The following is a 12,565-nucleotide window of genomic DNA, read 5'->3' on the forward strand; positions in this document are numbered from 1 at the left end:
TTTAAATGCTTTGATTAGCAAGTACTATATTAAGAAAGCTGCTACAGTTGTGACTGAAGAATAAAAAAATGATAATTCTGAGGCTTTTTTCTGTATATACATACAACTCCTTGATAATAAGGGAATTTATGTGCAAATCTGAAAAGACAATATACAGATTGGCTAAATTTCAATCAACCAGATATGTCTAAAACGCGTCCTCTTTATTGGCAGGGCTTTGTTTTGCTTTAAACAAACAGACAGTACAATGGATATGGCATCCAGTAACTAAGTATGAAAACGGCCTAATTATAATGGAAGCACTGACCTTTATAGATAAGTTAGTTAATAAAAGCCTTGGAGGTTAATTCTGAATGAAACACTCATATTCACTGCAGCTCATTAGTATGAAACAGGAGTTGTGTCACTAAATCTCTGCATGTCACATTGATGCTTTCTTTCTTAGTATTACTGTAATCTGACACTTAGGCACCAATTGTTTAGGCCAAATTCGATAGCTTTGTTTAATTTTTGAATTGGATGTTTCAGTTCTGCATTATCTTTTACCTCCAAGACTTGGAGCAAACAATTTACGTTATGTTCTCTGAGAGTTTGTTTTAATAAGTCAACATACATTCCTTTAATTAAAATAAAGGAATATAATTCTATTATTCTGAAATGTTATTTTGCTAATTCAATCCAACCTGCAAAGCTCAGTCTAAACATATTTTGCCCTTTAACTAAAAATCAAACAATTTTAGGTTCAATATAATGCGACTGAATACATATTAAAATCTATTCTAGAATTTTAGGCATATAATATATCTAAGCTAAGAACACACACCCCCACACACACATATTTAGGAAGAAACTACAGGATGAGTATTTTACTCAAAACGAATTATTTTTTAAGAATTTCAGCTCCATCAGCTTGAAAGAATAATACATTTTTGATATGCAGTGTTTGTTAAGATACTTTCATATGTTTTTAAAATAGTAACATTTCAGAATATTACTTTCCCTAAGTTTGCAGCTTATGCCACCCATTTCTGAAGGAATGCTTTAATCCTCTCTACTCAGAAAAGGCAATTTAACATTGATAATGTGCCTGCTCAGAGCTCCATCTGGTTGCTGCTGATAAGGGCATCTGTGTGACAGGGGAATTTTCCAGTCTTCAGGCGATTTGCAGTGCTCACTGAACTTCTAAAAATCTACCAGCAAGGAAGCAGGGACAGGGATTTCATATTAGTGGACAAAACAGCAACTGCAGATGAGCATGTGCTAGTTCATCATGGGAATATAAAGGAAACCAGTATGTTTTATTTCTACAAACCTTCTGATAACTAATTTGTAGAACAAAATTAATGGCAGCCTTCCATTAAAACCAAGGTAATTAAGATTTAAATCAAAAACACTACCTGAATGTCTAAGAACAACTTTCTAGAGCTAGAATTTTAGATTTCCCTTTCACCAAGAAATATGCACAATTTTACAAAAAAACCCTCAGGGACAATTCTGAAAAAACTCTTCTTGATACATATGAGGTGTTACATAGTACTTTTTGCTATAAGGAATGTAAGGAAAGAGATTTCTCAAAACATATACTCCATCACACATATCATACCAACTCTCACCTCCCACACTTCTTCATTGCCCCCAGCTCCTCAAAGACAGCAGCTTATAGTTCAGCTTTCTTAGAAACGTGCATTAGCCTTTTCCTCTAAGACATCTCTTTCAAAACATACCTAAACTTTGGCATAAAAGTGCACAGTAGAGAAAGCATCTTCTGTGAAACTGAGCACTTCTCGTTTATAAAATGTTCTACATCAGGTATAGCCCTAAATCATTTTCGAAAGAGACTAGTCTCCTCCCTAATCAAACTCCCTTCTGCCTTGAGGATCTGAGTACCATCTGCCCTCTGCTGAAGAAAAGCAGAGCTCTCAGTGCCTATTCTCTCATCAATGAAGAAAAACTGGGGGCATCTGATAGAAGAGTGGAACACAGAGTGGTCTCTGAAAGCATCCTTTGCTATCTCAGCCCCCTCAACATGAAGGAAAGAGAAGGAGAAAGAAAATCTATACGAGTAATTGTTTCCTCTATCTAGAAATCCTTGCATCATTCATTGGAGCAACAAATTTTGTAGAACACTGGCTTCATCTTCCTCACTCACAGAAAAAAATTGAGAAGATGGATTTTACTCAGCTGTACAGACTCCCGATTAAAAAACAGCCTTACTTCATACCTTCTTGTGGGCTTTCATTAAAGGAACATATTGAGGGTGGGGTAAGGAGGGTGATTGCATATTTCTCAGAATTCATATCAGGACAGAGGAGGGGAAAGTAAAAATGCAATGCCCTTTCCAAAAAGAGAACGTATTTTGATGGACCTCCTCTTTCTATTGGGACAGAAGAATCAAGTTAAGCACTACCATTTTTTCCACTTCACTTTACAAAGACAACATATATATGAAAAAACCCAGATACTGAGACACAGACTGGAAGGAAAGAATACAAGGTTCTTATATTAGTCTATACACAGCTGACAGCAAAACCAAAAGCTTTGTTTACACAGCCAACCAAAGCACGAGATCTATTGCTATGCAATACAGAAACAATCCTCCAAGATACTGCCACAAATGACAGCCATCAATGCTATGAATGTGGAGCTATTAAAATTAAAGCTAGCCACACATGATTTGGGAATGACACACTATACTAATCTCATAAATGTCAGCAAAGACAAGGAGGGATGCATACGAAAAGGGCATAAATTTAACAAGGTAAGACTGTAGGGAAAGGGGGAGGTAGCTAAGGAGCTGCTCTTCCAGCTGTGCATGCAAATCAGGGTGCCAAGACCCTGAGTGCCTCTTTGGCTAGGAAAACAGACAGGGGCTAGCTCTCCCACTAGGTGGTAGAGAATTTGCTTGTAACTCCTCTTCTCTGCTACCAGTGACATCTGGCTGGGTAAGCAAGAGTGAAGTAAGAAAAGTAAGTTCCCGTTTTCCTGAAGCAGAAAGGATAAGCTGGGGCAAGTGGCTACATGTTGTTTAACCAGTAGTAGTCCCATTCCAGCATGCAGAAATCCACTTCAAAGCTGGCCTCCAGCCGTAGCGTCTTTTAAGAAGACTGTAGATGATGGCATTTTCTGACTGAAAATGGAACATGACTTATAAGAAGATTAATAGTGTTTAATTCACTTGCAAATAGATGGAATCAATACAAATATCATTGCATTCAAATGCTTATTTAAACAGGGTCTACTTACCATCTTCACCACTTTATCTGTATGTTAGATTAAATATGAGGAAGAAATGAATAACAGCTGTAGATGGTCTGACCAAAACCAATGAAATGTTTCAGAATACAGGAAACTAGAAATGCTCAAAGGTAACTGGTTGGTAAGGAACACAAGGATATCATTACCTCCAAAAGAATTGGATGGAAATAAGGAAGAAACAGGCTGAATGACAGGAGTAATTTCCAGAAAGCAAGTTACTTCAGTCTATAATTTAAATTGTGGATAGTCCATTGTTTGGATACTTAAAATTAAACAAAACATACTAAAATCATACAAAGAAAACGCTTTCAGTCTGGGAGATGACCAGCTTACATATTTATTTCCATAAACACAAACTGTAAGCTTATATTAAAATGTCTTCTTAAAAGTTTATTTTTTTAACCTGTAGTTCTTATGCAATTATGAAGTAGTAGAAGCCTGTAAATCTGGATTGTTGAAATTGAAAGGCAAGAGAAATTAACCATTTTGTAGCTGATCTGCCAGGCACCCTCATAGTGATCTTATAACTTATGGTAGCAATGCAGAAGGCTGGATCCAACACCTGAAATCCTTCAGCCATGGATAAATGGAATATTGCTGATACCAGTCTAACCTAACAAGAAGAGGTCACAATGAGTACAGGTGGTGTATCCTAATCTTAGTGGTCAGCCATGATTTCTCTCTCCCACAGTGCAAGCAGCAATGAAATGCTGCTCTGACTTGAGGTATTTTTAACTCTTGGAATGAAAACAAAAATTTTGAGCTTAGGGTGTTAATATAAAAATCATAAAATATAGATATATTTAAAACATATTCAGCTAGCATTTTTTAAATTATATAACATTACACCCAGAAATATATTATAACACCATTTTTGTAACCGTAACTTGACGTGCCATTTAAGGTACAAGTAATCATACTTTTATATGTGAAACATTAATTTTGAGTCCTTTGTATTTTTGGAAGGATATTAAATTGTATTGACCAAACACATCATAGCTAAAAATCTCAACATTACTTATCCTTGTATAGCATACACCACTTAAAGTAATACAGAATAATCTTTTAGCTTGCTATGTATAAAATTTAATTGCTCTTCTTAATCAAGGCACAGTTAAAATACTCTTAAAGAATACAGATAATATTTCTTTTAATAGAATTACACAATAATCTAGGTTGGAAGAGAATTCTGTGGATCAGACGGTCCAACCTTCTTTCAAAAGCTGAGCCTTAGATTTGATTATCCAGAGTCCTGCCGAGCCAAGACTTGAATATTTCCACTGCTTGTATACTAAAGACACTCAGCAACTAGAGTTTATGAAACTGCAGTAAAAAATGCTCTGGATGACATCACTTGTATGCTTGCACTTTCTCTGCAGTCAGCACCTTTCCTGCAGGCCGCAGTAAGTCAAGAGTAGAGAATTATTTGCTTAATGAGTATTTCAGGTTCTTCTTATGGGAAAACCCTGCATTACAGTAAATCTGAACAGAGTAACCATTCAGAGCATCTTAACATTAATGGTATAGATAGAAGGAAGGACTGTGTGATCTTCCTGGAGAAGGTGTCTGTGACACCGACAGCTATAAAACTGGAATCAAACATCACAGAGAAAATGATGGTAGTTTTGAAACTTTTTTAGAAGTCTTATTCACATGAAGAGAGATTCCTGGTTGCTGATGTAGAAAAGGCTCCTTCTGTGATCCCTATTTAGGTAAATAAAACTAATGTCTGACAGAGAGATTAAAAACACCCTGTGATTTAAAAACCAGCAATATGGCAGCGATATAGAAATAATCTCATTGTGCTACATAGTAGTAGAGAAGATTTGACAGTTTGGGAAAGGAAGGTAGAAAAAGAAATTCAACATAAAATTTTGATATATGGAAAGCAAAACCTTGAATAAAGAAGAAAACTAAACAAGCAGAGGACAAAACGTTCTCCAGGTTTTGTGCCACTGCTGCATATACTAAAAATGAACTGAAAGGTACATCTTTCCATCTTGCATATGCCTGCATATCAGAAAATGTAACCTCAATGTACTAAGTACTCAAAAAGTACTTTCTGGAGAGGATGGAATATTTTTTTTTTTAAAGAAGAAAACTATCTGGTGAGTAATACCACCAGTGAGAAACACAAAAGAAAAAAATATAAGAAGAAAAAACATACACACCTGGCTACTGAATACATAAACAGAAAATCATTGTCAGGTGATCCAGGACTCTTACTATAATCTGTATACTTCTTCTGTGTGGTACTTTTTATATCTTTCATTACAGATTCCATTTCTTTACTGAGATTGGTTTCAGACTATGAACAAAGACACAAAAGAAGATTAGTTAATTTTACCTGAAGAAATGCAATAGCTGATCACAAAGCGTAGCACTTTCATATTTATAAAAACACATTTGCAGTTATGAAAAAATATACATTAAAAGCCAATATTCTGTCTCACAGAAGTGTTATAATACTCTGAAAGTTATTCTTATTTGTTCTGAATAAAAAACATCACTGTTTTGTCCATCTCCTAAGTTCAAGAATTTCACTGCTTGCATTATTTTAAAGTATATTTGCATTGCACAAGTACACGAAAATAACACAAAGTATCTCCATCAAGACTGGAAGGCTAGAAAAATTTAATAGAATTAATTCTATCATTCAGAAAGACCTCATGAAGCTTTGTAATACATGAGCATCTGCAAACTGCTCTTTCTGCAAAACAAATAATCCGTACCTTAAAATGTTCTTAACAGACATTCTTTAAATAGCTTCCAGTTACAAGGATATTGGTGTTTTTACATTGTAAAGAAATGATAAATGAATTTTCTATTACATGACTCAATTCTATGTAAATTATATGGAGATAAGTGAAAATGTACTCCACAAAAAATTATATTAAACACATCTTGTCATAGCTTTTTAATTGTTTAATTTTACTAGGTAATGCAATAAGTGCTGTAAACATTTTCAATTTCTTGATATGAAAAAAATAGTATGCTATCTTCCATATCAGAAGAAAATGAAGTTTCCCAGGTTGTTGAGTTTCTAAGAGTTCACAAGTGCAACATAATGTAAAAACTGAAAGGTAGAGGCAAATTAACAAGGATCTTTCTGCCTTACACTGATGCTTACTGGGAAAGTTCCCAGCTGTTCTTGAAGATCTTCCACCTCTTGTACAAGATCTTGCATACACTTGTTACTATGACTTTGCCAAAGGCTTCTTTCCACGTTGTTTCCAGGACAACAAGGAAGAACACTGTTAGCAAACTGCCTACAGAGGGGACAGGTAAATTCTCCTTTGTCCACTGAAAAACCCTGGAGGACCTGGTCATTCTAAAAGAAAATAAAGAAGATGTAGCTGAAATTTGCAAAAGATCATAATTTTTAGTTTGATATTTCAGGTGTATAGCTAAAGAACTAAGTCTAAAACCAAAAACTGTAAAGAAAGAATAATTGGAATAGCTCCTCATTTTAGTGAAAAAGGTCTTAACTACTAGAGACTATCTTACAATCCTCCAACCCAACTAATTTTCCTAATTTTTATGTACTCTTCATTGTCAACAATATCTCCATAATAAACTAGAAATATATCAATGGGGTATTTTGAACATTTCATGTGTTGTCTCTTTCTAGCAATTCCCAATACAGTTTGAGATTCCCTTGATAACACCTTTTAATTTATCAAAAGGCAATTTTATTTTCAGTCACGAGAAATATTTGAAGATATTTCTCAGAAGTACAGGCTGAAAAACCTAATCAAGTAGCCATTGGAGGGCAGCATAACAAAAACCCTGATTATTTCTTCTTTATTATGAAGGATCAAAAAACGGATACAGAAGTCCGTGTTTGGGAAGTGGGGACATCTGCCGAGTACTCCTGTTACTGGCAAGCAACCTTGCTTCAGCTTCATGAATTGCCTCAACGGTTTCCCACTGCTGGGAGAAGAGAACTGCTAAGTTAATAGTGACTATAATTTAAACTTCAAGCAATCAGCCCAGAATGCTGAGGCATTCTGGTGAGCCTGCTTTTACACACCTTTCTGGATGTTGACCTCTGATTGTATTATGTAAAAATAAATGTTTTGTCCAGATGAACACAAGTCTATATAAATTGTTTCAGTACTAAGAATGCTAGGAATAGTCAAAATTATTATGCACTCATCTAGATAGTAGTAATATATGCTAAGATCAAAAGTTCACTTAAATAATCTAGAAATCTTCAAGAATACAATGAGATGGAATTAACAGTTTATTTCAAGTTTAAGTGAGAATCCACCAGGAAAGGGACTTCAGTGTCTCTATGATGCAAAAGATTACTTTTTCCAAAATTCTGTAAAATTAGGTTCTACCATGAAAGCCCAGATTTTATTTAATCCTCTTGATGACTCAATTGCCCTGAAAGCATCTTTACAGTTATATGGAAAAGAGCAATTCATCATGGGATCCAGTAAAGGTGGCACAGCTTCCAATTTCTCTAGAGGTAAATTTCACAGTATGACCAATGCTGAGGCTAAAAATACAAAGCATTGCTCATAGTTTTTCTCAAAATGGAAACAAATCATCAAAACTTATGAAAAAATAAAACTAAAGAAATATCACATAAAGTAATCTTGAATACAAAAGCAGTTTCATATGCAACAAGAAGTCATCATTTAGTCTTCATTTCATTATACTAAATAATACAGAAAGAAATGATTGCTTAAAACCTGATGACTTCTACCACTGCTGAGCTTGTGATAACATTCTACGGTGCCATTCAGAAGATCTGCAATTGGGCTGCAAGAGGCTGAGGGGGGTGAAGGAGGCCAGCAACATCAATGGAACACTACCCTGTTTACTCAGACCATGCGAAAATAAGGATGTCTTTTCTAGCCAACAATTTCTGAGGCTTGACTAACAAACTGTATTTTAAAACCATATATAGTAGTAATTTCCCAACAGTACTTTCCAAGGAGAAAAAAAAAAAGTATAATTCACAAGAGTTAAACTATTTTAACTCATTTCTCTAAACTGCATGTATATATGTAACATATACCATACATAACTGGTGATAGAAGTCTAACTTTTTGTAACTGACTTTTCATATTAGGAATTAACCAAAACCATAAGTTTATATTTGTAAAGATCCCCTCTCGTTTCTTCTTCAGTTTCTCTGTAATTTCTAACACACGTTAAACACCAAAATAGGAATCTGAAACAGAAACGAACAGTGTAAGAAATGCTTTACCTGAATACGCACACGAGAAAAAAGCCCCCCAAAACCAGTGATTTAATTTAAGAACAGGATTAATTTAGTAAAGTATTTTTTCTGATATATCAGAATAACTGAAAACAAAGGGCTTTTGTTAATAAAGTCAGGATGTAATAAGAGACTTAGTATCTACAGTTCTTGAAGCATAGTAAAAACATCTTGTCCATTCATGTAAACCCAATCTTTCTTTCTCTGAATTGAACAGCATAAATCCAATTGACTTCACTAAGAACAGTTCAGATCCAAATAAAAAAAGATATCTTTAGTTTTACTTACCCGTAAAGATTCCATGTAAGATTTGTGACAATCTATGTGTAAAGTGTGACCGCAGGTTTGTACGTAAACACCTCCTTCCCAGCCTATTGACACTGCTTGCAGGCAGGAACTCTAAAACAAAGCAAAAACAGTAAGAAAAAAGAACAGCAATATATATAATGTTATAAAGGTATTTACTACAACTTATTTTAAGATTTAAAAAATATATAGATTTTTATTTGCATGCTATCTAATTAAAAGACATGCTGGGGAAATAAAAAAAAAACTGTATTTTGTCAAGTATTTACTTGTGCTAACTTACATGGCTGACATTACGCTATTCTTTCTAACAAAGAGCCAAACACTTAAGTTAAACTTCTGCAGTTCTTGTCACTTAAGATAATGACTTCTTTAAAGAACTTCTTGTATTACAGCATGAAGACGGCTCTAACTCTACCATCTGTTCCAACAGTACAAGTTATCCCACGTCCAACGGCAATATACTGCTCCAATACATTTCATTCAGTTTTGTATATAACCAAAATAACAAGATCACAGTTATATAATTAAACCCCAATCTGTTATTAAAATTCAGTGTAAACACTTGGGGTTTTTAATGAGTTGTTGAACAATATTGTATATAACATATCATAAAGGGAAAAGAGAACAAATACTTGTTTAGTTAATTGAGTTTTATACTAGCATTGTTTGAAAACATTGGCCCTATTCAAAGACTACACGTATAGCCCACATGTCAAAATTAAAGTTACCTCACTGATAGTTCTCAGAAAAGAATGAACTGAAAAAACAGTCACCACTGGCAAATTTATTATAAGGAATTCTAGAAAAATCTCTTGCAGAATACATAGCTATAGTCAGTCCAATTATTAAATCTCCGTTTCTCAAAAAAATTATTCCATACACAGATTGAAATGTACATTCTGGATATACATTTAAAGAACAGAAAAAGATTTACGGCTACCAGAATTGGAAAACAATTCTTACTGTAGAATCACCCTAAAATGGTCTTAATGTACAATGCAAAACCAGGGTACTGTGAATAACCAACTCTGATAGCTGCATTTTCTAAGAACGTCCTAGCATCTCATTTTTTTTCCTGCATATGAGCAGGAAATCAAAACCAAATTGCAAATTCTAGCTACAAGACATGCTCCTACTTACCTTGCCTCAACCTGACATTCATAATGTGCTACAACCCTCTCAGGCCATAGAACAAGAAAAACTTTTTCTCCTGCTGGTTCCTGCATAATTTAGTAGACTGCACATTAGTAAGGTCATATGATATACCTGGGTAAGCCCCACAGGACAAATGTTTCATTCAGGAAAAGCATTATTTATTGCATGTATTTAACAAGGCTACTTAGTAGCTTTTGCATAAGAAAAGAACCAACCCCAAAGTCTTTGCAGAAAGGCTTTACTCTATTATTTTTGAGTTCAGAAATAAAGGAGATTACAAAGCAAGCCATAGGCTTGGGACAGAGCACACCTGTATCAAGTTATTGGTTACAGAGTACTATGTCATTCTGAAAATAGTCCTATCAATCTAGTATAGGAAGTTTTATCTCCTAATCCTTAGTCATACCTCTCCATATTAAAAATAATAACTTGAGTGATTTTTCCTTTAATGGGCAAGAACTCTACTCCCTGACTGACAGCAAGCATCAAATTTCAGCTAAGAAAATGCAAAAGGAATCTCTATGGAGAGAATTGGCCTGTTTTGCCCAACCTGTATATAGCATGTAGCTTTGGAATATTTTTTTTTTCTTCTAGTAGAATAAGCTAGATTGTGTTTCATAACTTAAAATTTTCACATCTAAGTGAAACTATTCTCGTCTCCTGAAATCCGTTGTTAGAGGAAGGACACTTACTGGGAAGGACACAGCTGATAAACAAAATAACTTCTTATTGCTTAGCTCAGCTGAACAAGATGCTCGAGACACTAACAGATGTTTCCATTTTTATGCCAAAAGAAATCTAAGGATTAGTTCTTTCATGCAGAGACATTTTTTAGCACAGTAGTGACCTGGAAACTTGAAAGCAAAAATAGCTAATTCAACTACTGTTTGAATCAGGACTGGAATTTTTGAAAGCAGGATGCATTTGCTCACTGCATTACAGTATATTTTAGACTATCTGTTGGCAATGTTACTGCACAGAAAGGGAAATATACACTTCAGTGAGATCAAGTTTTTGAATAACATTTTGCTTGGAACTCCTTCCATTTGCAGTATGCAAACATGTCAAAATAAAGCTACAGTATTGCTTCAATGTTTTTAATCACTTCAGTAGGAAAAAATATTCATTAACTATTTGAAACAATAAACAAACAAACATAATCAATGTCAAAAGAAGAAAAGCTTGTCCACAGATTTCTGAACTAAAATATCTTTTGTTCAGAAATAGTTTCCTCCTTACAACTTTAAAAGTTTTACTTTCTAGCAAGGAAATGTGTAATATTTGCCTCAGGAGAAGGTGCTTTTCTGAAAACATTGCTCAATTTTTAAAACTATATCAATTATGAAATTTACTCTAAATTAATCTACATAAGCAAGCTTGGTTGCAGTTGGCAAATTTCAATTATCTGTGGATGACAGATTATGAGAAAGCTAGGAATCGTGTAAGAGTAAAAATTGCCACAGTTTTTCCTCTTTAAAGCTTCTAAAGGCTGATTATTTAGTTAGATATCCCTAAGAGGTGGTATGTCACCTGGGACTAGTCTATAGGAGCTAATTTAGGGTCATAGGTTACATATTCTTCTCCCCCAGAATGATTTCTCAGAACATATCTTACATGGCTGTTTTATACACTATTAAGGAAAGTGACAGGCAGCACTTCCACAAAGGTCTACAACTGAACAAGTCCTGTTAAGCAACAAGAACTGGCTCTCAAAATTAAATATGAAAAGCTGTAATGTGGCTTTGTGAAGCAATGCAAAACTCTGCTTGGAACAGCTAGCAGAACTGCAAAACAGAAAATAACATACCAATTAATGTAAAATTGAACTTCAGTAATGTTGTGCAGAGTTGAGGATTCAGCAGAAGAGGGTGAAGTCTTCTGCTGGTCCCTCCTTCCCATCCACTCATTCTCCCCTTCTCTGTAGTGGCTCAGAAAACTGTTACAGCTTAAAACAACTCTTTCCACTTACTCTGTGCTGCCAACAATACTTCTAACTGATTAAGAGTAATTCCTTGATCAGGTTTTCTGAATGGCCACAAGAAAACTGGTGTTTTGAAAGTAATCCTTAAGACAGCAAAACCTCATCTTAATTGTCTCAATCACTGAATTGTGAAATATCTTCTTCTGGAGAACATCTGCATGGATATTTGATGACTATATAGCCTGTAGATACACTGGATGCCTATGCAGAAAATATAACTAGGGAAAAGCCAGACGCTATTTAAAAATAAGGACCCTGCAACATGACGAAGTGTTCACTAAATGCAGAAATTAAACTAGGAGGACTCTAAGTTGTAATTTCATTTACCTTCTTACACGAATTTTTCATAAGTGGTAGTACTGTTCATATGAAATACTTACATCTTTAAAGTATCGCTGTAAAGTTGTAAGCCTCACATCATGCAGTGCTGCACAGGTATCCCAAGGGTATATTTGCTCCTCTTCAGTAGTTGGTAGTTTCTTTGGCTCAGTGCTATTGCGGCATTGTCCCAACACTGTATGAAAAAAAGAAGCAATAAAGAATGCAATGGATAACAATATGCTAAAAAATTAAGAAAACAATCAGGAAATTCTGGTTTGTAACTACAATGTGTTTTTTTGATGTTAACC

The 12,565-nt window shown here is 34.6% G+C and overlaps 1 protein-coding gene across 1 annotated transcript in view; it reads right to left on the minus strand.

The window, feature by feature from the left end:
- Positions 1-12,565, minus strand: part of UBR3 (ubiquitin protein ligase E3 component n-recognin 3) — a 122,864-nt gene that overhangs the window by 38,622 nt on the left and 71,677 nt on the right. Inside the window, exons 27-30 of the mRNA XM_075512610.1 lie at positions 12,317-12,450; positions 8,780-8,890; positions 6,386-6,586; positions 5,427-5,563 (exon numbers count right to left, since the gene is read on the minus strand). Coding sequence (XP_075368725.1) covers positions 5,427-5,563; positions 6,386-6,586; positions 8,780-8,890; positions 12,317-12,450 — 583 coding nt within the window. The remainder of the gene's footprint in view (positions 1-5,426; positions 5,564-6,385; positions 6,587-8,779; positions 8,891-12,316; positions 12,451-12,565) is intronic.

Source organism: Mycteria americana, chromosome 9, assembly GCF_035582795.1.
Source record: "Mycteria americana isolate JAX WOST 10 ecotype Jacksonville Zoo and Gardens chromosome 9, USCA_MyAme_1.0, whole genome shotgun sequence".
Lineage (NCBI taxonomy): Eukaryota > Metazoa > Chordata > Aves > Ciconiiformes > Ciconiidae > Mycteria > Mycteria americana.